The sequence below is a fragment of the Abrus precatorius genome, unplaced genomic scaffold (genome assembly GCF_003935025.1).
Source record: "Abrus precatorius isolate BTA unplaced genomic scaffold, Abrus_2018 Scaffold2, whole genome shotgun sequence".
In the NCBI taxonomy this organism is placed as follows: domain Eukaryota; kingdom Viridiplantae; phylum Streptophyta; class Magnoliopsida; order Fabales; family Fabaceae; genus Abrus; species Abrus precatorius.
In genome coordinates, this window is record NW_020874362.1 from 26,368,647 (window position 1) to 26,391,364 (window position 22,718).

A 22,718-nucleotide genomic window follows, 5' to 3' on the forward strand; every position below is an offset into this window, starting at 1 on the left:
TTTATCGGTCTTCAACGAATCAGAAGCACGGTCAAGCTAGACTAGAAGCAGAAGCGCACGGTTTCTTCTGTTGATCTCTAGTTGTTATAGATGGTAGCAACAAATTTATCCGACCCATGCCATCCTCTCGAGCTAAACATGGTTTTTATGTGGTTGATATCAATTGGAATATTCTATTTCTAAGTTTTGAATGTTATTGACTGTCATAAGCACAAACAAACAAACATCCTGGCGGTCCTACATCTAAACACACAACATCACGTTAAAGTGTGCAGCTTCAATGTTGATTACATTTACAGAACAGAGCTGCTAAGAACCGTTGATTTGAATTGATGATGGTACGATGACACAACATTGATGATGTCCATATAAGCAATTTGAATTGCACCACAGTAGAGCCCCAAATGAGAGGATGAACCTTTGGGTCAAAAATCAATTGTAGTAGCGCGAACCAGTGTCATAGACACGCCCCCCAGGATACGGACCTCTAGCCTCAAATCCTTGATCTCTAGAACCCCCAAGAAATCGAGCTCGCTCTCTATAAGGATCAATGTGATCAGCAGAATAGCCTCCTTGTACGTCTCCACCTGCAGCTGAAGCATTAACATTGTTGTACCCATGAGGGTCTCTGGGTGCCATGCCACTGCTTGGGTAGGGACCCCTTACGGTTTGCTGGTACTGCTGTTGCCTAGCATGTGATTCCCTTTGAAGCAATTCTGCTCTGCGGCTGCTATATCGAGCACGGAGTGCTGCCAGTTTTTCTTCATATTGAGTATTGATTGCATTTATTTTCTGAAAATTTAAGAACAAATGGAACATTATTGAAGCTCAATGGAATTGAGAATTTGGTTTTAGATAATATATAACAAAATCTGCAGAATTCAACATGAATACGATTGAATTCATGAATATGATTGATTATCATGATCGTGGCCAATGTGCTGCAAAAATCCAACTTCAAAACATATTGCATAGATTTCTTAAATACAAGGAAAGGAAAGATGCAGGTGACAAAACTAGATCAAGTGGTGACAATAAGCTGACATGTGAAGCTATCTCAAGAATAAAAAAGCACCACTCTTGCAAAGGTGATTTCATGCATCCATTTCATATTCAAAAAGTATTCTTAAAATAGGTAAGAATCATTTAGCTAAGTTAAAGTAGTATCAAGAACCCAAAATACTAGGTTAGGTCATAGTTTAAAAGATGCAAAAGGAGAAACAAGTTCGTCTAATAAAGTTTCTCTTTTCTTTGCCTTTCTGTTTGGATCATCACCACATTTAGTCATAAAAAAATGAGACTGTCTTAATTTTTATAGATATTATTGACTATAAACTAGCACAAAACACGCATAATGATGCCATCTCAGCCAGGTAAATATACATGCCATAACTAAGACAAGTCATCAAATGAGAACAGGACAAGTTTTTAAAATGAATATTAGGAATAAGTTTCACACCCTGGAACACTATTATTTGACCAAAAAATCTAATTGATTTCATTGTTCTGATCATTAGTTTATAAAATCTAAATGCCCATGATGCATTCTAGACTGCAGATGGCTGTGTGCTGATGCCCAAGTGGTAACCGGTAAGTTAACCTAGTGAGGCCTGGAATACCGGATTGAATCCATCAAGGGTGTTGCATGACTACAGGTTCATCCCAAAGAAAAAAGGTATATAAGTCATGATATGTGTAGAAGATTTTGGGTATTTCAAGAAGACAGTAAAAAAATACTGTTTATGCTTAACACAAACCTCTCTGTGCCTGGCATATTCTGCATCTTCAGCATCATTCTGTTCTTTGGTGAGTTTCATGATGTCATCATGAAAATTCTGCTCAAGACCCTCAAAAGCTTGTGATAAATGATTTCCTTCATATCCAACATCAATATCTGCTTCATGAGCCTGAGATCTGGAATCATTACTGCTCCGGTTCTGCAAAGCCAACTTAGGATCAGGCCTCTGCCCTTGAAAATAGGGCCTTGAAGCATCACGCCCTTGACCTACACTAGAAAATGCAATGGTTCCCCTAAGTTTAAGAGTTTGAAAACTACTTCCATGATATAAAAAGCAGACCGATAACCAGGCATTTTAGACATGGTAGCTAATGTTTTAATGGTCTCAAAAGTAAGATAGTTTCTGTAGAAGTGCCCATGTTTGCTGAACTAGTATATCATTGTATCCAACGGAGATGACATCAAGAGTTAAACTCATCTTACATAGATTAGGAACTGCATTGTAGGTCCTATTATACACCATTAATTTTTTGGATTGTTGAATAAAAGTTTTGTAAATTTGGTTTTTAACAGAGCTCAATAGCGTCGTGTGATCCATGTAACCGGCCTCACCTACTAAGATAAAACTTGATTGTTGTTGAATAAAAGGTTTGTATAAATGCGGAATGTGAGTTAATTTTCATGATAGCATTTATCGTATGCCTCAATTCTAGCAACAAAAAAAAGTGGCAAATATACCATACACACTCCACTCCTCTTAAGTCTGCATTGTAGGTACTATTAAGTTTTAGTGAAAACAGCCCCTATAAGAAAACTATAGGACATTATATGTTTGTCTATCTCATATAAAAATATAAAATATATTAATTAACCTTGGAAAATATGAACCTATTCATTTCGCCAACTAACCACTACTTTTAATTACAAAATGAAAAGTTGTAAAAACGACATCTAGGTACAACTTGACACTATTTGTGTCCATCACGAGATATTTCCAGTTTAATGATTGCTTCAGTCTAATCCAGATGCAGCACATAGCTAGGTTAATAGAAGGATAAGCAAGCATGAAGAGGTAACAAATAACACATGCCTTCACTAAACATTCGAGAATTCATTGAATTAGACATCTTTGACTCATCCGTTTCCCATCTCCACTGACCCTCTGGCTTGGAATTTGCATACAGATTCTCTCTCTCCGGAGTAAAGGTCTCTAGCCGTCCTTCAAAATTACCAGACTTGGTCTCCACCCTTTGACCAGCCATATGATGATGCACCTGGGCACCAACATAAGCATTGGCAGATGGATCACCATACTGCCCCTGCCGTCTCATTGTCACAAACAACTCCTATGTGAACACAACCTATGAGACATCAAAGCCACAAAATCTCAAACCAATCACTCAACCACATAAACCGCACTTCAATTGTACGTAATCATGCATGTATTTATATTCTGGTTTCATATGAAAACGCTCCACTAACAAACTGAAACATATATTGCAGAATATTTCACAGAATCATACAAAATTTGGGAACTAAAGCTATATATTTAAGTGAGAGAACCTGGGGTTAGAGAAATCGAACTAAAAATTCAAGAAAATCTAAGATGGCAACTTATTGCATTAAGAGATAATTTTTTTAACGAAAAATGAGAACCCTCTATCTCAGTAATGTTATCAAGATAATGTACCGAATCACCAGGCAATTTGATGTTTTTTGATTATCGAGCTACGGAAACGAAATAAGAGAGAAATTGGAATGTCGCATTCAATAATCGAACGGAGAAAAAGAACCGTTAGTAGCTCGTAAGCATGGAGATGACGAGAGTAAATTGTGAATCTGAAAACCCTACTCACGATGGATGAAGGAAGAACAGTGCGGCTACTTGCAATACATAAAAGGTTTTTAAAATTATTATTATTATAAAAATATATTTATTTTAAAATTTATTTTTAACATAATTTATAAATATGTCATTATTATTAAAATTAATTAAATATATTTTAGTATTGATAAAAAATAATTTAAAATGTATAAACAAATTATTAGATAATTTATCAAAGAAAAAATATATATTTAGTTTTATATGAAAAGCATAAATCTCTAAGTACTGAAAAAAATGAGAAAGACATATAAATATAATAAGAATAAGTATAAAAACTGTTCTCAATTTATAATCTAGGTAAAACATGGTAGAAAAATTGCTGATTTTTTTTTAATGAACACTAAAAAAAGGTTCCTAGAATAATTTGGGGAAGGGGCATCCTCTTTATTATTTATAAAACCATATGTTGCAAGAACTAATTTTTCGATATGTAAAGATGAATATAATTAATATTTGTTGTATTTAAAAATAAGATTGAGTTTTTTATTATGTAAAGAATAATTCGTAAGTTGCCAATTTTTTTCAACATTTTAAAGCAAAAAAATTTGTTAAAGACTTGTTTTTTAAACAAATTAAAAAATTTAATAGATGTTCATGCGGTTGTAAGATTTTTTTATATATTTGTGTATTTAAAAATTATATATAATAAAATATGGTGTTTTTTAAAAAATTATGAAAATATGGAGTTTAAAAATAATCATTAGTGATTTTTTGTGTAAGTACAAGAGTAAGATAAAAAATAAAAAATAAATGATGAAGTTCCAAAAATTGTTGATAGCGATTTTTTTTTAAAATATTTTTCTTTTGATAATTGTTACCAAATGCTTGCTTTTGAATCTCATAAAAAATTTAGGTAATACGAATGTACTTTTATAAAATGACTTGCCAAAAAAAATTATTTATTTGCCATTTCTTTGTTATTATTTTTATTTTTTTTGGCTGTCCAATAACATTTTCTGTGCATATTGGTAGATAAAGTTAGTTTATAATAAGTTCTTTTCTAAAGAAAATAAATGTGTATTATCTTTCGAACTTAGTGGGTAAATGCACTTTAAATTATAAATACCATAAAACATATTTAGCCCTGAGAAACCTTTTCTCGTAAAATTCCATGCGTGCCTTCGACCTCAAATTTCACATGGAACTACATTTTCTAAAACGGTCCTGAAATCCCAAGGAAATATGATATTTGATGTCTTTCAGTTTACATCTTTAAGATTTGATTTTCAACTGTCAAATATTTCCCTATTCAATTCATTTGGTATGAACACGTTCTGGAAATCATACTTTTTAAGTCCACACAAAAGAAAGATTTTTGCCATTGACCTTAAATAACATCACTTGTTCATGTCATACCCAACCGTGATTATTGAGATCTCACGTCCACTACAAATATAATCAAAATAGAACTTATAAATACTAAAATAATTCTCAACCAGTAAGATAGCTTTTAGAGTTAAGTTAAATTCAAAGTCCAAATTGAAGAGTAAAAATAGACCATATTGGCCTTACATGTCATCTCTTGTGAGGTGAAGCACACATTACAATAAAACACTTGACAACAACAAAGCAAAGGAGTACCCCTTATCAGTCATGCAAAGGGAAACATCACATATCAGACAACAAAGATCCAAGAACGATTTTAAAATTAAACGTAATGCAAGTTAACACCTTGTCCTTGTCATCTTTCATAGTCATCTTCAGAGTATAGGATCCCTGCAAAAAAGAAAAGAAAACATTAAAATGGCAACATGGAAATAAACCCAATAATGTAATGTTTGATCAAAACAGAAAAGTTTTACCTCAACAGAAAGTTATTATCTAAGAAAAGGATGATTAAACCAAGAAAACAAAGTTCAAGAATTTTTTACACTGTGACTCTGAACCAAGACCCAATACAATATGCGTCAATTGATGTTGATTGCCAGTCACCTTATCCATGTGCATTACCTTGAATGCTCAGATCAAGCTTCAACCCATACAAATCATGAATTAACATGGGTAGACCCTTCTCCCTCAGCAAGTGCCAACATGACAGCTTTTTATTACACATATTCTAGTAACACATAACCACTCATAACTAGCACATATTCTAATAGTAGGCAAGTGCTCCTAACTCTTCTACTTGTAATTGCCAACATAACAGTTATTGTCCTCATCACTGAGATCTATTGTTAGATAATAACTGTCATAACTGCTCCTAACTCTTGATTCCCATCATCAACACAAGGATTGTATTGGCAATGCCATTCTTCTCAAGGGAAAACCTACATTCAGTTGAGGTTAGCTGGGATTTAGTAGAGTGCCACTGCTACACCGTGCGAAATGCACATTTAATCCCACAATTCCTTAAGCAGGGTAGTGATGGTTGCGTTGAAGGCATGACAGTTAGCAGAAGTATATGTGCCACTGTTCCAGCACCTTCTCTAACTTTACCAGATCCATCTCCCACCTTCTTCAAGCTTACTTTTGCATGAAACTGTCACCCTCTTCTTATATCCTATTATATCCATCCATCACTGCAAAAATGCACCTATCAGTCCAGAAAATCCTTGTACCTTCAGTCCACTTCCCAGTATGGCCAGGCTTAGCTCAAGTGACTGGTTTGGTGGATATTTTGAAGAGATTTCTAAGGCTTGACTCCAAAAAATAAGAACCAAGGGCTTGCACATTTATTTATTTAAAAAGTAAAGCATGTAGCTTACATTTCAGGATTGTTCTTACCTATTGGAGTTTAAATGCCCCTTGATAATCAATCATAAGAGTCATCAAACCAATTGCAATGGGAAAGGACTAACAATCACACTTCTAGACTAGCTTCTTGACATTCAATAAATTCAAAAAAAGGATTTAGAATCTTATAAGGAACTTTAGATGGAAGCACGAATACCTAACAAATTAATAAATTAATTCATGTGTAATCATATGTGTAAATGGATCCCAATAAAATTGGATGTTCAAGAATTAACATTAATTAAAGATTTGAAAAGAAATTTATTAATCTGAATTTTCAAGTAAAAAGGAGGTGTAACTAAATCAACAACCGCCAGGTCTTACCCCACTAGGTGGAACCAACATTGATCATCAACATTGCCTGGCTCTTGAAAGAACAAAAGCCAAATTTTCAGTAAAATTATTTTGAATAAGGTATTTTCTAATGGTTTCTCCATAAGTTTTATTAAGTCTTTATTTACCACTTTTAATCAAATTATCTTCCACTTGATCAAATTTCTTGCTAAAGCTTCTTTTGGTGTTCTTCTTGTAAGTCCAAACAACTTAGATAAGTCTCCATAATCTTCTCAATATGTGCTGCAACAAATTTCTCCCCAATACATTTGTTGATAATCTTATCTTTTCCTGTACATCTAACCATCCATCTAAACAATCTCATCGTTGCTACACAGTACACTTAGCATTTCACTGCCAAATATTCTCTACCATAGAGAGCAATGGTTAACAGTTGTATGGTACAGTTTTTCCCTTGGTGATCACAAGTCACGCTTTATAAATATTTTTCCATTTTATCCACCTAGCTTGACCTCTATGTATGACACCCAATCACATTGTGAGAGATCCAAGATACTTTAACCATGTAGCTTGTAGTATATGTAACGTCCAATTAAGGAAAAACGGAAAAAGTGAAAATGCTTAAAATGATGTAAGGAGCAGAATAGAGAGAAACCACAGCCTTTTCTAAATATCAACCTACATATCGAAACACCTTAACATATTTTGCACTACTAAAAACATATTATACGAATAACACGCTTCAATTGAACCATCAACCTGCAACCCAAATCCTCAAAACATATTTTGAAATATTAATGAGTTACAGATGTATGCTGAAGAGATTGAGCGGCAAAGAACATGCTATTAAAAAAATACATAAAATTATCTTAATATTTTGCACTAAAGAAAAATTGGGTGTATCTTGCCACTTTATTTGGCATCATGTAAACTCATCATCATAATAAAGTGAACAACCAAGGACAAACAACTTAGCAGAAAGAAACAATATGAAGGGTATGATTCAATTATTTAATTAGAAAATTGACCAACTAAATGCTAGCCATAACACCACACCACCAATCCCTAAGAGGAGGACCAGGGGAGTGTGGACTAGATGTTATTATCCAAAAGGACACAGAGAGTAGTGTACTAGAATATAGATACAGTACAAAGTATACATCCACCAAACCTGCCCAAGAAAGTTACACAACAAGCTAATTACTGTCAAATTATTTTTAGAGTCACTACCCAAAAGTCAAATTACATTTTTAGTCAACCAAGATTCCAAATTTAGACGAACAGAATGTGTTCCAACATTACATCGGGTCACCTCTATCTCTGTGACCATCATGGATGAAAAATGTATTCCAACATATCACCTATTTTCATGTTCACTAGTGGTAAAATAACTTTTCTTTACATTTAGGTGATATATGACATCATAGAGAAAGAGAATGAGACAACATTTTAAAGTCTATTTGCATAAGGAAATCAGTTGTGTGAAAGCAAGGTAAGTTCGATCTTTAGAATGTCTTCAGCATTGTGACTAAGAATGTTTATTTCATAAACTGAAACTAACCGGTGGAGTAATCGCAGGCAATGTTTGCGTATGAGAAAGCAGAAAATTCCCGTTAGCCACAGGACAGGATACTTCTTTACAAAGATCAATTTTTTCAGTATGGACAGTCACCCCAACATATGAAACTCCAATTACCACCTGTCCACCATAGATAGCTTGACCTGCATGAAGGATAGAGAGAAAAACTCCACATTTATAATTCATTAAAATAGATAAGTGACACATTAAATTAATAAGGAACAAACGAAATGAGCAAAATATAATGATAGGTTGTATAAATCCTCCAAATCTTTTGTGAACAACGGGTTTTTAGATGAATTATTATTATTATGTTTACACGTACTTAAAAACAATCTTAAAATATAAGTAAGTAATGTAACTATTGGTGGTCAACTTCACATTGAATGCAAGGCAATGGTATGTCCTGTAATCACATAAAAATACCACTGAGCACAAATAAGATAAAATTTGATGGAAATTTAAATACAGCAAAACTAGATGAAAAAGAAGAGAGAAAGAGAGAGATACCAGAATTAGCTGAGATCTTAAAGGTGACCGGCTTGCCACTCACCACAGGGTTTGGTGATATTTCAATTCCAGTCACCTTCACAGCATAGTCTGCCTTCTTATCTACAAATATTTGTTAGCAGAAAATTAAATAGACAGAAAGAGATATCTCAATCTAAAACAAATCCGAAACATAGGTATAACTGCTACCAGCACTACACGAAATCACAGTCACCAAAATTTATCTAAAATAACAGATTGATATTTAAAAGAAAAAAGTTTTTTATTTCACAGAAACCCATTAAAATTGAAGGATCGTGCAGTTACTTCCAAATGAGGCGGGGGTGGGAAAAGGGTGTAGGAAACACACTGTGCAGATGAATAATTATTATTAACAAAGAACACTGAAATTAAACCTGAGCATATATTAAGTAAATCTAATCTTGTACGGATCGAGATTAACTCCCCGTCCCCCTAATCAAAATCATAATAATATCTATATAAAAAAAAGTCAAAAGAAAGAGGGGGGGGGGGGCGTAAAGTACCGCAGTATTTGAAGCTAACTTTAGCCTGAGCATGAAAAGACGAAAGAAGGAGAATGGATAGGGTAACAAGGTAGAAATTGGGAAGAGGTTGAAACTCCATGGATTGTTGAAGGAGAAGGAAGAGAGTGTGTGTAGAAATTAAGAGTGTGGGAAGAGACACACAAACTTTCTGCTAAGGATTTATATAATTGAAATATACAAGGCCTTGCGCATAGGCCCCACGTGACCCGCATGCCATACAAAGCTTCACCTTATCATGTGTCTAAGCTAATACGTTATAATAAACAACCCCACTTAACTGTTGATTAAAAAAAACCATATATATATATATATATATATATATATATATATATATAATTTAATTTTCAAAATAATTACTAGAAATGATGAATTCATTAGTGTTCAAAGAATGTTTAATAAAATAAAGTCAACACTTGTGTTACTGGTGTGTTGCTATCTATGCATTAGAAACTGACAATTGAGATATTTTGATGGTGTTGTCTTTTAGTGTTGAGATTTAAATATAAAATTTTATTTTATATTATTTTGATCAAAATTTAAAATTTTAATTTTAATTTTCTTTTACATTCAGTTGATCACAAAAAAAAAAAAGCTGTTAACAAAAATATGGCTTAAGTAAATATTTCTCTCATTTTTGACAAATTTCCTTCAATGATTAGGATAGATTTTTGTTTCATCTAACCTAATATGTTTAGGACGACTTATGAATGCTGAAAATGAATAGTTTGATAACATGTCAATATCATAAAAAACAATTATAAACTATTTTTTTTTTTGTTATAAAAATGAGCTTAAAATTGGAAATTTTGTTACAAATTTTTAATCATATAAAAAGTTTTAAGTACGAGCTCCTCTAATCATGTCAAACGAAGCTTTGAATGTTATTAAGCGAGGAGCTTAAAAATCTTACAGCATCGACACCCAGATCGATACAAGTCAGCATTTATAATATTATAAATACCTGCCCAGTTATTTATGGTGGTGATTTAGTTTTACTGAAATTTATCAAATTTCTTAGGAGAATATATTGTTATCTGCGTCATTTTTTTTTATTTCTTGAAAAATATTCAGATATTAACTTTCCTCATGTAATTTGACGGAAGGATGTGATGTTTAAAAATAGGATAAAAAATTGAAAAGCAATTTTGGGGAGAATGCATCTGAACTTCCCTTCACTTCCATTTTTTTCACCTTTTTTTTTTCATTCTATCTTCTTTCATTTCATTGGATCGTAGCTTTAAATCTGAGCCAAGGTTTCAGCCCAAAAGGAAATAAGATGATTGTTGTTTTACTGAATTTTCCCATGAAGTCGCCTCTCAGAAGCTTCGTTAGCAAACAAGATGAAAACAAGGGCAATAAAGTTCCAATAAGCAAAAACAGAAACACTTCAAAAAAATTAACCAACTTATATAAGTGTCGTATTTAGGATGTCAAAATGGAAATTATCCCTTCGACAATAAAATGCAAGTCAAACATTGTTTACTTCCTCATAAATTCATATTCATTCGATCCAACACTACTTATCTTTAGTCCACACTATGGTTACGGAACATCAACATTATCATAATATTCATCATCATCATCATCAACTCTGATTCTAACTTCGCCGCAAAAGTCACTACTGCTGGGCGCACTGTACCCTCTGTGCGCCACCAGGCATATCATCATCCTCCTCATAAGCCTCCTGCTGAGCTTGCTGCTTCCTCCTTGTCTCCTCCTCCATATTGACATCATGAAGTGTAGTCTCCTCACACTCATCCAGCTCCATGTCTGTCAACTGTGAAGAAGGTTTTGGTGGCAGAACAGCCTCCAAGGCCTTAACCTGATCAGGATTTAGAAAATCAGGGAATTCCACTGTGAAGTGAATATAAAGCTTTCCCTTCATAAATGACCTCTGGTACATTGGCATTCCCTCATCATTAATAGCCTTGTATGAATCTACATGTATAACCCGCAAAAGAAAGAATTTCCTTAGCACATAATAATATAACCAAATTTAGACTCAGAAAGGTCAGGTGTGAATCATTTACATACCAGGCTTGACAACTTCCCCAGGGTTTGATTTGATAAGAAGTTGACGTCCATCCAAGTGAGTCAGCACAAATTGGAAGCCACATAAAGCCTCAGTGAGGGACAGTGTGTGCTCAACAAAAAGGTCTTCAGCCTTTCTTCTAAATTTTGGATGTTCCTTCTGCTGAAGCACAAAGACGATATCCCCAGTAATTGTGTCTGGCTGCAAAACACAAACAACAGACGATTCATTATAAATTCAGTACTCCATGAAGCTGAATGTCAGTAACACTATGATTCGCATGCCAGCATACCGCCTCATCAGCTTCACCAGGGAATGTAATCTTCTGCCCATTCTGCATTCCCTTCTCCACAATAACCTCAAGAACTTTCTTCTCTTGCACAACCTTCTCTCCCTTGCACTGTGGGCAGCGGTCTCTATCACTAATAGTTTCTCCAGTACCCTTACATTCATTGCAAGCATGCTGCATCTGCTGAATCATGGACGGACCAAGGTGTCTAATGGAAACCTTCATACCAGTTCCTTGACAGCCGGCACACTTCATTGAAGCCCCAGATTTAGAACCCTTGCTGTAATTAATTCACAAACAACAATATGTAAGAAAATCATGTCTAAAAATGAATCACACTTGCTCAAACATTGCAAAATCCATACTAAACAGACACTAAAGATCCAAATATTCACTTAAAATTAACTATTAACCAAAAATAAGTTCCAATATACCCACCCACTGCACTTAGAGCAAATGATATTTCTGGACAGGGAGAGCTTCTTGGATGTCCCAAGGTAAAGATCCTCCAGAGAGACCTTGAGAGGGTGAACCACATCTTCTCCACGCCTCTGCCTCCGACCTCGACTACTACCACCTGTTCATAACCCTTAATACCTTAAACACAAACAACCCACACATACAATCATAGATGAATCAAATAAAGCATCCTTTCATTCATGATAACCGAACCTGATCCAAACGGACTCCCTCCAAAGAAAGAGGAAAAGATATCAAACGGGTCATGGCCACCACCACCACCCATTCCTTCCTTAAGAGCATCTTCACCGTATTGATCATAGATTTCACGCTTCTCAGGGTCACTCAGAACCTCATAAGCTTGAGCCAGCTCTTTAAACTACACCCAAAATACCAAAAAACACGATTAAGCCTCACTACAACAGCAAAACCACAGTTTAAAACCATTCACTCCAACATCAATACAATGCAACTGAAAATTTTAACACTTCTCCCTAAACAAGGGAAACTCTAATTTGCAACCCTAAACCAATCAAGGAAACCCTAACTAACAACAAAACTCAACAGTTAATCAAATAGTTAAAATCAATAAAACCGTAAAAGACAGTTACCTTCTCGGGATCACCACCCTTGTCGGGATGATTCTTAATGGCGGCTTTTTTGTAAGCCTTCTTCAAATCATCCGGCGAAGCGTTCTTGGAGACGCCAAGGATTTCATAGTACCTGGTGTTGTCGCTCTTCTTTGGTGCTCTTCCAAACATGGTTAATTCCTCACTGATCGAAACCCTAGTTTCAGTAAGCGAAAAGCAACAAAGAGAACGAGAAGTGAAGACTCTAGATCCCAACCAAAAAAGAGAAAGAAGGAGTATCACCCTAAGGAATGAAAATTCTAGCGTTGGTATTTATATTTATATTTACATTTACATTTGTTTTTTACTTTTTAGGATTAAGAATGGACGGTTAGGATGGAGCCTCGTCACGTGGGTCCCACCAGGGAAGGGTCTAGAATTTTTGTTTTGCTTATAGGTGAGGTTGAAGGTGTGAACCGTTAGATGTGAGTATCATCCGTGGGATTTTGTTCTAGATCCTTCTTAGCAAGCTCTAGGAAATACCACTCAGTTTTCTTTTTTTTTCTTTTTTTTTTAAATTGATCTTATTTTTCTCTCCTTTGGCGCCAGCCAGAACCCAAATTTGACTCGTCTATGGACATCCTCTAACCATTTGCGTTCTCAAATCACCACCACAAGTTTGTCATACTTTTGCTAGGATTATTCAACAACCTATCTAAATATACCACCATGGACCCAATAAAATTTAACTTTCATTTGTCAATATATATATATATATAAGTTTTTAATTATTTGCATTGTGCTTTTGATTCTTTAAAGTGCCTGCTATACCACTACTTTGTAGGTAGTGTAACCCTGTTTGCTTTACATTTTTAACATGTTTTTTCTTCTACCCTATTGAATCTCTGCTTGTGATTATTTAAATTTAGCCAAGTAAAATTCACCTTACTTTTAAAGTGACTCAACCTATATATGGGTTGATTTTTTTTTTACTACAAATGATGAGTCAATTTACGAGGCAGTTTTATACCTTAAAAAAAGAGAGAGAGAGAGAACCCTTAGTTTTAGTGTCTTTCATATCTTGTATGTTTGTTTTGTAGTTATTGCCTCAATCAATAGATTAGGATTCCTTGCACTACGCACGTTTGCTTGAATACGGATATCAACTTGTTGGATTTTACATTAAAACGCTTGAGATGTATATTATTTTTAATACATTATAATTTCTCATAATTTATTATTGATTTCACGTCAATTAAAACACAGTGCATCAAGTCATTAGAATATGCATTGTGCTACAAATCTCATTAGAAAAATGTTTTCTCTTGCTTGCAATAGTGAACTTTTATTTATTACTAATTTAAAGTTAATTGTTTTTTTAATATATTTTAATTCAAAATAATAATAGAAGTTTTTTTTTTACACATTTCAATACAGTAAAGTCACAACCCCTGTTTATTATTTAATGTACTTAATTGCACTTTAAATTCTATCACTTTAATCCATGAATAATTTTTATTCTTTTAATTTTAATTACTCATATTTATTTATTTATTTTTGTTTAACATCAATTTTGTAACTCAAAATTACATTCAATAATTAAAAAAAAAAGTTGTGGACATGTTATTGTTTTATATTAATTAATATTTAAAAATATATATAATCATAAAAGTCTTTTAATTATTTTAATTAATTTAAAATATTCCTTTAAGTATGTATAAATTATTAATATATTACATATTATATTTTTATTTAGTATTAGATGAATGCTTGTGGTGAGAGATTTTATTCGAATAATTGAAGAACAGTATAAATTAAATAATAAACACGAGTAATGATAGATGAAGTAAATAATGTATTAAAGTGTGTAAACTACAAGTGAAATTGAACCTTCTAAAAATATTAATAAAATAAAAATTATAAATATTATCAAAATCTTATTAAATGTTTTTATATATATTTTTTAATTAATTAATCGCTATAATAATTTTTTATCTAATATTTTTAACCATTCTAATAAATTTTTGCACCTTTTTCATTACGACGCATCATAAAACTATTATAATAATTTTAAATTAAAAAGTTAAATCTAGCAAGTTAAAAACATTGATGAGAGTATTTTTAACTCATCCAACCTACCCAAACGGTTAACAGAAAATGAAATGTTTGCACGAAGTACGAGCATTAAAAAGGAGACTAGTGTGCTACGCAGTCTCAATCATGTCGAGGGATCTTCTTGTTTAAAGTTAGTGCAATCGTCACTTTAAAATAAGTTTTTAAATGTGTATTCATTCATGTTTGATCAATTTTTTTATATTTTAATATTAATAGTTATAATTTATGTGATTTTAAAATGTATTTAAATACGATTCTAGATGTCCTATAAATACATGTAAAGTGTTGATCTAATTATTTATATTAACGTATATGGTTAACTTCAAATAATTATTAATTAACAAAGTATTTGTAAAACAATAATTCTACACTGATTTAAGAAATCTTAGAAAATTTTTTCTCAACCTTCAAATTGTGCCAAAAAAGTGAAATAGGAGAGAGGCGGGAATTGTGACAATCATAACAAATGTATGATTATATTAATCCTTTTCAAATTAAAGGTCTTAATAATTATAAGTTTGACTCAAAGCTCCCCTCCAGTAAATGCTTGAAAACTAAAATATATTCTAAGAGGCAAAAATAATTTTTTTACTTTTTATTATTTTAGTTTTCTAATTTATATTTCATTTTCACTTTTGATTTCAAATTTATTATACTAGCTAACACAGAATTAAATTTGTTGTTAATATCATAATTCATAATTAAATAAGTGTAATTTTTTAATAATATCTTTATATTTAAATTTAATTGAACAACTAATTACTATTATTGTTTTTAACCAAACAAGAAATGGATTAATTGGAGAGTAGTAAAAAATTGAAGTGGTTAGTTGGAGGGGTCTCCGTGATTGACTCTATCTGATGGCCCTCACGAGTATGGAGGTGACAGTGACAAATCCTCAGTACTCGCCGATCCCCAAACGACATCGTTTTCTCTGCTATCCATTTCCCACGGCGCACGTTAGAAGACACCTGTCATCCCTCCCTGCCGGCACTTGTTTTTTCCTACGACCTCGTTCCAGTAACAAAGAAAAGGACCTTAAAAAAATGCTCAAATTCCCATAAAGAAAAGAAACATTTAGAGAAAGAAACTCTGAACTCAAACCTGCATAATTTGGATGCGAAAATCCAGTAGTTGACTCACTGAGTCATGGATTATCGGCTAAAAGTAAAACGGTATCTTCTTCTGCTTTTGATTTAGCTCTACCTCTCTCAGTTTCAGGGTTTCAGGTGAATTGAGCTTCAACTTTATCATCTCTGGATCTGCACTCTTTTTTTGGCTAATTGGGTTCCTTTTCCCTCTCAAAAGTTTCAATCTTTATTACCATGTTGGTTAATTGCTATTGTCTTCCACACACAGTTGGACTTGTTCTGGGGTTTTATCGTTCTTAAGCAATTTGTTGCCATCTATGTCAAACACCAGTTACTTTAGAAGCAACTGAATCAATCAGTTTTTGGCCAAACAAAGTTTTTTTGTTTGAGGGGTGTTGGTCAACATCTGTGGTTGTTGACGAGTTGATGATTATGATGATGGTGATTATTACTTTTTTTTTAATTATGTTTACTTGCAATAATCTCAACTTTTGTAAGATCTGTTACGATGATGGTATGGAAATAATGGAATTACTTGTACATGAGTTGACAGAATACTTTTGCCATGCTTTGTGCATACCTGTACACTGTTTTGGTAGTTTGGAGCTTGAAATCCTACAAGGTTTGCCTTTGGTGTTGGTCATCTTTGGTCATAATGAATTAATGATTGCTCCAATACAGTCAAGGTCTTGGGTTTGGGTACAGAGTTGGGTGTGTGAGGAACTATAACAGCAGCTTGTCAGCATAGGCATTCACATTTTTAGGATGAGAAAATATGGTGTTGGACTACTTAATTTTATTTCGTTTTCCTGTGTTCCTCCACTTAAATGATGCTTGCTACATTAAGTTGATTTTCTTGTTGACTCTTTCGCCACCATTCAGTTAGTTCCACACAAATTGCAAATCTTATTGTTGCACAATATTTTATTTGTTAAAGCTTGAGTATCTTTCATCCATTCCATCTACCCTACTTCAATCCTATAGCTTTACATCTCCCTCTATTTTCCTGTCACAATGTATCATAGAACCAAGATATTTAAATCACGTAATTTAACAAAATTAAATTAGTTGTAAGTTTTAAATGGTTTGTTTTCTTGTCAATGAAGTGTGTGCTTGTATTAATCCTCTGCTACTTGCTCCATCACTTCTGTATTTCATAGTTCAATAAAGTTCACCTTTTTTTGCTAATTAAGGTTATGAATAATAATTAACTGCTTTTGCCCTGATTTGGCCAAAAAATTCTTTGCCAGGTTTCTACTAGATTGAGATAAAGTGAATGACACTATGGGTGTGTCAGGGAAGTGGATTAAAGCATTGGTTGGTATAAAGAAATCAGATAAGTCCGAGTCCTCAGAGAAGGATGGAAATGTGAGTATAGCTCTCTCTCAGTCCTTGTCTAGTATTTTCTATATCATTTGTACCTCTATTCCTGCCTTCTAGTTGTTTCCACATGGTGCTTTTAGTTTAGCTTAAGCTATGTGTTATCACTTAGTTATTTCTTGTGTCCTGTCTTCCTCCCACTCCTTTCCACCAGAAAAAAGAAAAGCAAATGAGTTTCCTTGATATGGTTCACCTTGAGTGCTTAGTGCTCTGTTACATGATCCTTTTCATGACTTATTTCCTAAAAAAATAGTGTACTTGCTAAAATAAGTGCATTAATTTTATCATTAAAAATTTCAATGTTGTTCTGTCCTGTGATTTTATTCTGTATCAAAGGAGGTCACCAAAAGCACTAATGAGAAGAGTTGATGGTATAATATTTAGTTTTGTGAAAAGAGTAAAGTGAGACCAAAAAGAACCTTGGAGAATATCATAAAAAAGGAATCTCATTATAAATAATATCTTTAAAAAATTGGTATTTGACTGAATCTGATACTATTATATGATCCATGTAATTGACTTCACCTAGTGAAATGAGATTTTGTTGATGTCGTATTTAAGCATTAATCTGAGAATATTTTGGTATCTTTCCCAACAAGCAAGGTGATGTCAACATTGCAAAAGATATAAGATATTCAAAGTAATTGTGAGTAGGGTTCAACTTTTATCAGTCATTGAAGTTTTCTGTAATAATTTTTATACACTTTTTAACTCCTCTAGTAACTTTGCTGCATGGTCCATGGTTGACAAACGATCATTTTGTGTTAACAATGGAACTTTCTCCTCTTCCACCTCTATGAGTAATGGAAACTTTTTGGAAATGCTTTACAGAACGGTTCATTAATTTCAGAGTTATGCTCTCACTTTCCATATTGTTAAACTGTATGTTTAAGTTAATGTACGCCTTTATGTTTCTAAAATGCATTGCTTGACAAACATTCCTTTTGGCTATCATATAATTATGCGTTGCATACCATTAAAAAATTTTGTTTTAATTTAAAATTTGAACTTTTAAATGATCAGAAGTTTGGCAAGTTTCGGCATCGGAGAAAGCATTCCATCGAAATTGACAAAAGTAAACTTCAAAATGAGTTTAGCAATAATGGTACTCCACCTATTGGAGATGCTGACCCCCCTTCAAACCTTGATGCTCATTATTCACCTTCTACTTCACAACAAGCACAAGATGCTGCACATAATCATCAAATCATGAGGGAAGAATGGGCTGCAACACGTATTCAAACAGCATTTCGAGGATTTCTGGTAAGTTTTCTCATCAGTTTGGTTTATTGTTTATCTGAAGTGAAATTATCATGTTAATTATTTTTTTGTCTATTTCTATGTGATTGGAGAACAGTTTTAATAACATGCTTCTCATTTTCTTTTCTTTTTATACTTGAAAGAGGTTTTAATAACATACTCCTAACTAATGTGAGAGATATCTTAACAATGTCTACATGAATTTTCTTTCTTTTTATTTGTTTTATTTCTTCCCTATTTACTCTTTTATTAATCTGAAGTTTATTCTAATCAGTTTAATAGATTTATTGGTAACAACTTTGACTAAGTTGGAAACTTTTATTATACATATCAGGCCAGAAGAGCACTACGAGCTTTGAAAGGATTGGTAAGGCTTCAGGCCCTTGTAAGAGGTCATGCAGTAAGAAAACAAGCTGCAATAACTCTCCGTTGTATGCAAGCTTTGGTGAGGGTTCAAGCTCGTGTTCGAGCAAGGCGCGTTCGCTTGGCATTGGAAAATCAAACAGCACAAGAGAAACTGCAGCAACAGCTTGCAAATGAGGCCCGTGTTCGTGAAACTGAAGTAAGCATTACTACTCTCAAATGATTTTGTTTTATTATTCTCTTTTGCAGGGAGATGAATATAGAAAAATTGAGATTCATGAATTTGAGATAGTTGTTTAATTCATAACATTAGGACAAAGGGCCTATATTTTTTCTTCTTGGTTTTGACCACTTGAATAAGTTGCAATGATGTTTGTTGGCTTTTCTGGTTGTTCTTTTATTCTGTTACAGTTTTTTGTTTCACTATTTTTTCTAATTCCAATGAATATATGCTATATGCTATCCTTATCTCCTTGTCATATATCAGAAGTTAAGTGTTTGCTAAAGCTAGATGCCAAATTAAGTTTAGAATGAACTATAAATATATAGTGAACGATTCACTGAAGCGTGTCAATTTGATCTGAGACATGCCTAGTGGGAGCATCTGAATGAGAAACATAAAAACTTGGACACAGGAGAGAAATGAAAATTGCAGGAAGAAATTTATTGTTAGAGATACCTACCAAGTACCATGAGAGTGTGATCTTGAGAGCTTGTTAATCAAACGAAGTAGCTAAGCTAACTAATACGATGCAAAGAATTATGTCCATCCCAAGTCCTAACTCTTGTTCTAGTGCATTTCCAGAACATTTGAGGGGCATTTTATAGTTTCCTTGAATCACGAATAAACCTAGAAAAAAATTAAAAAGAAAGAATGGAAGGAAAGAAGAAAAATGGGAAAAACAATCATGTGCAAAACGAACCAAAACAGAGTTTTATGCCTTCGACTGGTTTTAGACACAACTAATTTCTTCTTCTTATCTAGTTGTGCATGAATACCATTTGTGCTTGGAATGTTTTCATGAAGGGGATAATTCATGGCAAACTGCATCTGCAAAATGCCATAAATTAGTGCTTGGTGTGGTAAATATTGCAATTGTGTTTTATTTTCAAATACACTATAGTGAGCAACAACTTAGGTTTTGTTTTTCTTAAACATGTTTGATACAGGAAGGTTGGTGTGATAGTGTGGGATCTGTTGAAGAAATTCAAGCCAAAATATTAAAGAGACAGGAGGCTGCAGCCAAACGTGAGAGAGCCATGGCATATGCTCTAGCCCATCAGGTAAAGTTACAACATCCTCCCATTGAATTAATTACGAGGGTGGGCAACTAGGCATCATCCATCAATTAATCTTTCTTTTCAAATCCTTGATAGGATTCTCCACCATGACACACAATTAATTGCTTGTTATGCAATCAATTGAACTTCAATCTTTCTCCGTACATATTTTTTGCTTTGGTTCTTCTTTTTAAACCACAAGCTTGGGGTGTAAGATTTTTCCTTTCTACTTTTCCTCTCTGCAGTGGCAAGCAGGATCAAGGCAGCAGGCTGTTTCCTCTGGATTTGAACCTGATAAAAATAGTTGGGGTTGGAATTGGTTGGAAAGATGGATGGCTGTACGTCCTTGGGAGAATCGCTTTCTTGACACTAATATGAGAGATGGAGCAATGGTTGATGCAAATGTGGCTATAGATGGTAAAAATGGGATCAAACCTCAGTTAAAATCAGTTAACACAAAATCAATTCCATCGAATATCCATCCAAACCTTGCCAATCAGAAAACTGGTCCTTCTCTTTCTGATGGCTGTGATTCCTCACCTAGTAAGTCAGCAGGTTTGCTAGAGTCATCAAACACAAAGTCTGTTAAACCAAAGTCTAATGCAAATGTTCAAAATCCTATTGAAGATGCCAACTCAAAACCTGAAATTCAAAGATCTCATAGTAATCCAAAGGAGAGAACTGCACCAGTAGACAAGCAGGCAAAGAAAAGATTATCCCTGCCTAACAATGGTGAGTTTTTTTTTCTCTTTTTTGTGCATTTTCTTTAGAGTAAATTACACTTATTTACCTTGAGAGATGCTTAAAACACACTACCTTTCCTTCGTATTTTAAAATTTGCATTCCCCCTCCCTTAGAAAATACTTACAATTTGGCCCGTTTCTATGTAATTGAACCATTTTGGGTTAGATTTTTTTGCCTTTTATTTCTCTTAGGCCTTTGCACTATAATTTTTAAATTAAGAAGGGAGAGTAATATAATTTAAGCATAGAGATATGGGAGTGCATTTTACTCTTCCTTTATGCAATTATATTATCACCTCAAGTTGAACGACATCATCAGAATTCGCTAAATAAATAACTTTATTACTGATTTTTGTAAACCCTCCTGAGGAATCAACCATCAATTTTGATTAGAAATTTATGTAAAGGTCTTCTGATAAGATTAAATTCACAAATGATGCAGTTTTCTTTATTTTAGAAATACTTTTGTAGATAACTTAAAGTACAAGGAATGTGACATTGCCAAATCCTGATGACCGATTGTCTTAGATTAATGTAACCAGCAGCCGTATCTAAATTTATGTCATGTCTTTTTAGCAGGAGGTCCTGGGGCTCAAACAGCAAAAAATTCTACTAGAACGACGCGTGGCGTGCAAAAGCCTATGAGGGATAAACCTAAATTCAATGGAGGGGGGGATATGCATATTACTAAATCTGTTCCACAGCCCACAGTTATGTAGCTTCCATTCTCCGTTGAGTGTGTGGGTGATATGGCATTTGTCTATCTGGACATGTATTGCAAAGTGTTGAAGGGTTGCTACCACAATGCACATGCATGTTCCTCTCCTCCATGAAGATGCTGATATGGTTTGCTTGTGAGATTGGGTTGTGTTATCATGAATTTGCCTGTTAAGGGGTTATCATGGACACACGTCTGTTGTAATTATGCATATTTATTATTGTGAGCTGTGTGATAATGCGGTGTATTTATCTTCAGATGTAAAACTTTCAGAGTGCCATTCCCTTCCATTTTATTGCTATTACCAAGTTGCAGGGTATTCATTTATCATTGTCAGGTTCCTAGATATTGTTTTTCTGGTAAGAACACGAACCACAGTTGAAAATAACATAATCAAGAGTGGAACAATTTTATTAGAAAATATTATTAGTGTATCTTGTCTCGTGATTTTTAATGTATTCCAATATATCTTTTAATTAAAAAAAAAAAATCACTTATGATTCCTTAACCAGTTAGCAAGACCTTTTAACAATTAAGGTGATGAAACTAAGCATTCTTTTTTGTTATCCTATCTTCTTCTTTTTCTCTATTTAAACTTGATTTTGATGAATCACTTCCTTAGTTTACACAATATATTATTTATTTGAGCCCTTAATGTCAATGAAAAATGTAGTTAGAATGGATTGCAATGTATAATATTTTACAAGTTTAAAAATAAATTGAAAGTTTTGTAAAGCAAAAGAAAAATTGGCTTGATTACAATTTCATGTATTTAAATCAATAAGATAAAACTTGATTCAAGTTGATGATTAGTGTAAGTACGTAAATAATAATATTGTAAGATATATTTAATTCACATTATTAGCATTATAGTTTTTTTTACTATATTAATTATATAATTACTTATAGATGTTTTTGTTTTTTTGATAAATATTACATGAACGAATCTTACGAGAAAAGATGAAATTTCGCTATGAGAAGTTTTAGTCCTTACTTTATTTAATACGTTTCTTATAAAATAAAGTTGTAATAAATTATATTATTGATAGAAATAAAAATAGGTTAGGTTAGACTTTACATAAATATACTTTATTTATTTAGTAATTTTGAAGCTTGAATATGACCTATTACTTG

General features: G+C 33.2%; 4 protein-coding genes across 8 annotated transcripts; 1 reads left to right on the forward strand and 3 right to left on the reverse strand.

The window, feature by feature from the left end:
- Positions 1-73: 73 nt before the first annotated feature.
- Positions 74-3,605, reverse strand: LOC113858691. 2 transcript variants are annotated; one of them, XM_027491422.1, is made up of 4 exons: positions 3,429-3,605; positions 2,829-3,099; positions 1,758-2,005; positions 74-792 (listed from the first exon to the last, which is right to left on the reverse strand). In XM_027491422.1, exons 2-4 carry the CDS (start codon positions 3,067-3,069, stop codon positions 433-435), a joined length of 849 nt encoding a protein of 282 aa, XP_027347223.1. In that variant the 5' UTR covers positions 3,070-3,099; positions 3,429-3,605; the 3' UTR covers positions 74-432. The 2 variants fall into 2 exon arrangements, with proteins under 2 accessions (XP_027347223.1, XP_027347224.1); XM_027491423.1 differs by lacking the exon at positions 3,429-3,605 and having other exon boundaries at positions 323-792; positions 2,829-3,275.
- A 1,424-nt stretch (positions 3,606-5,029) lies between these two features.
- On the reverse strand, positions 5,030-9,410 carry LOC113858077 (putative phosphatidylglycerol/phosphatidylinositol transfer protein DDB_G0282179). Its single transcript, XM_027490529.1, has 4 exons — positions 9,264-9,410; positions 8,740-8,841; positions 8,212-8,372; positions 5,030-5,339 (listed from the first exon to the last, which is right to left on the reverse strand). Exons 1-4 carry the CDS (start codon positions 9,361-9,363, stop codon positions 5,232-5,234), a joined length of 471 nt encoding a protein of 156 aa, XP_027346330.1. The 5' UTR covers positions 9,364-9,410; the 3' UTR covers positions 5,030-5,231.
- Positions 9,411-10,630: 1,220 nt separating this feature from the next.
- Positions 10,631-13,098, reverse strand: LOC113857468 (dnaJ protein homolog). 2 transcript variants are annotated; one of them, XM_027489398.1, is made up of 6 exons: positions 12,676-13,098; positions 12,278-12,443; positions 12,044-12,182; positions 11,609-11,885; positions 11,319-11,517; positions 10,631-11,222 (listed from the first exon to the last, which is right to left on the reverse strand). In XM_027489398.1, the coding sequence occupies exons 1-6, from the start codon at positions 12,823-12,825 to the stop codon at positions 10,903-10,905; spliced, it is 1,251 nt and encodes a 416-aa protein (XP_027345199.1). In that variant the 5' UTR covers positions 12,826-13,098; the 3' UTR covers positions 10,631-10,902. The 2 variants fall into 2 exon arrangements, with proteins under 2 accessions (XP_027345199.1, XP_027345200.1); XM_027489399.1 differs by having other exon boundaries at positions 10,660-11,222; positions 12,044-12,184; positions 12,283-12,443; positions 12,676-12,880.
- Positions 13,099-15,745: 2,647 nt separating this feature from the next.
- On the forward strand, positions 15,746-21,999 carry LOC113857972 (protein IQ-DOMAIN 1). 3 transcript variants are annotated; one of them, XM_027490336.1, is made up of 7 exons: positions 15,746-15,923; positions 17,090-17,207; positions 18,243-18,482; positions 18,814-19,041; positions 20,013-20,126; positions 20,369-20,855; positions 21,443-21,912. In XM_027490336.1, exons 2-7 carry the CDS (start codon positions 17,124-17,126, stop codon positions 21,583-21,585), a joined length of 1,296 nt encoding a protein of 431 aa, XP_027346137.1. In that variant the 5' UTR covers positions 15,746-15,923; positions 17,090-17,123; the 3' UTR covers positions 21,586-21,912. The 3 variants fall into 3 exon arrangements, with proteins under 3 accessions (XP_027346137.1, XP_027346136.1, XP_027346138.1); XM_027490335.1 differs by having other exon boundaries at positions 15,766-15,977; positions 21,443-21,999; XM_027490337.1 differs by having other exon boundaries at positions 15,766-15,977; positions 21,446-21,998.
- The last annotated feature ends 719 nt before the right edge of the window (positions 22,000-22,718 follow it).

Bases quoted from the DNA above. Each gene is read 5' to 3' on its own strand.
- LOC113858691 (XM_027491422.1), bottom strand. From the start codon at position 3,069: ATGAGACGGCAGGGGCAGTATGGTGATCCATCTGCCAATGCTTATGTT. The intron at 2,006-2,828 runs GCATGTGTTATT...TTTCTAGTGTAG, and splicing joins TTCTCGAATGTTTAGTGAAG to GTCAAGGGCGTGATGCTTCA. The intron at 793-1,757 runs GTTTGTGTTAAG...TTAAATTTTCAG, and splicing joins AATATGCCAGGCACAGAGAG to AAAATAAATGCAATCAATAC.
- LOC113857468 (XM_027489398.1), bottom strand. From the start codon at position 12,825: ATGTTTGGAAGAGCACCAAAGAAGAGCGACAACACCAGGTACTATGAA. The intron at 12,444-12,675 runs GTAACTGTCTTT...TTTTGGGTGTAG, and splicing joins AGGGTGGTGATCCCGAGAAG to TTTAAAGAGCTGGCTCAAGC. The intron at 12,183-12,277 runs GTTCGGTTATCA...GGTTATGAACAG, and splicing joins AGGGAGTCCGTTTGGATCAG to GTGGTAGTAGTCGAGGTCGG.
- LOC113857972 (XM_027490336.1), top strand. From the start codon at position 17,124: ATGGGTGTGTCAGGGAAGTGGATTAAAGCATTGGTTGGTATAAAGAAA. The intron at 17,208-18,242 runs GTGAGTATAGCT...TTAAATGATCAG, and splicing joins CCTCAGAGAAGGATGGAAAT to AAGTTTGGCAAGTTTCGGCA. The intron at 20,856-21,442 runs GTGAGTTTTTTT...ATGTCTTTTTAG, and splicing joins ATTATCCCTGCCTAACAATG to CAGGAGGTCCTGGGGCTCAA.
- LOC113858077 (XM_027490529.1), bottom strand. From the start codon at position 9,363: ATGGAGTTTCAACCTCTTCCCAATTTCTACCTTGTTACCCTATCCATT. The intron at 8,373-8,739 runs GTATCTCTCTCT...TCCTTCATGCAG, and splicing joins TAAGATCTCAGCTAATTCTG to GTCAAGCTATCTATGGTGGA. The intron at 5,340-8,211 runs GTTAGTTTCAGT...TCTTTTTTGCAG, and splicing joins TGCCTGCGATTACTCCACCG to GGATCCTATACTCTGAAGAT.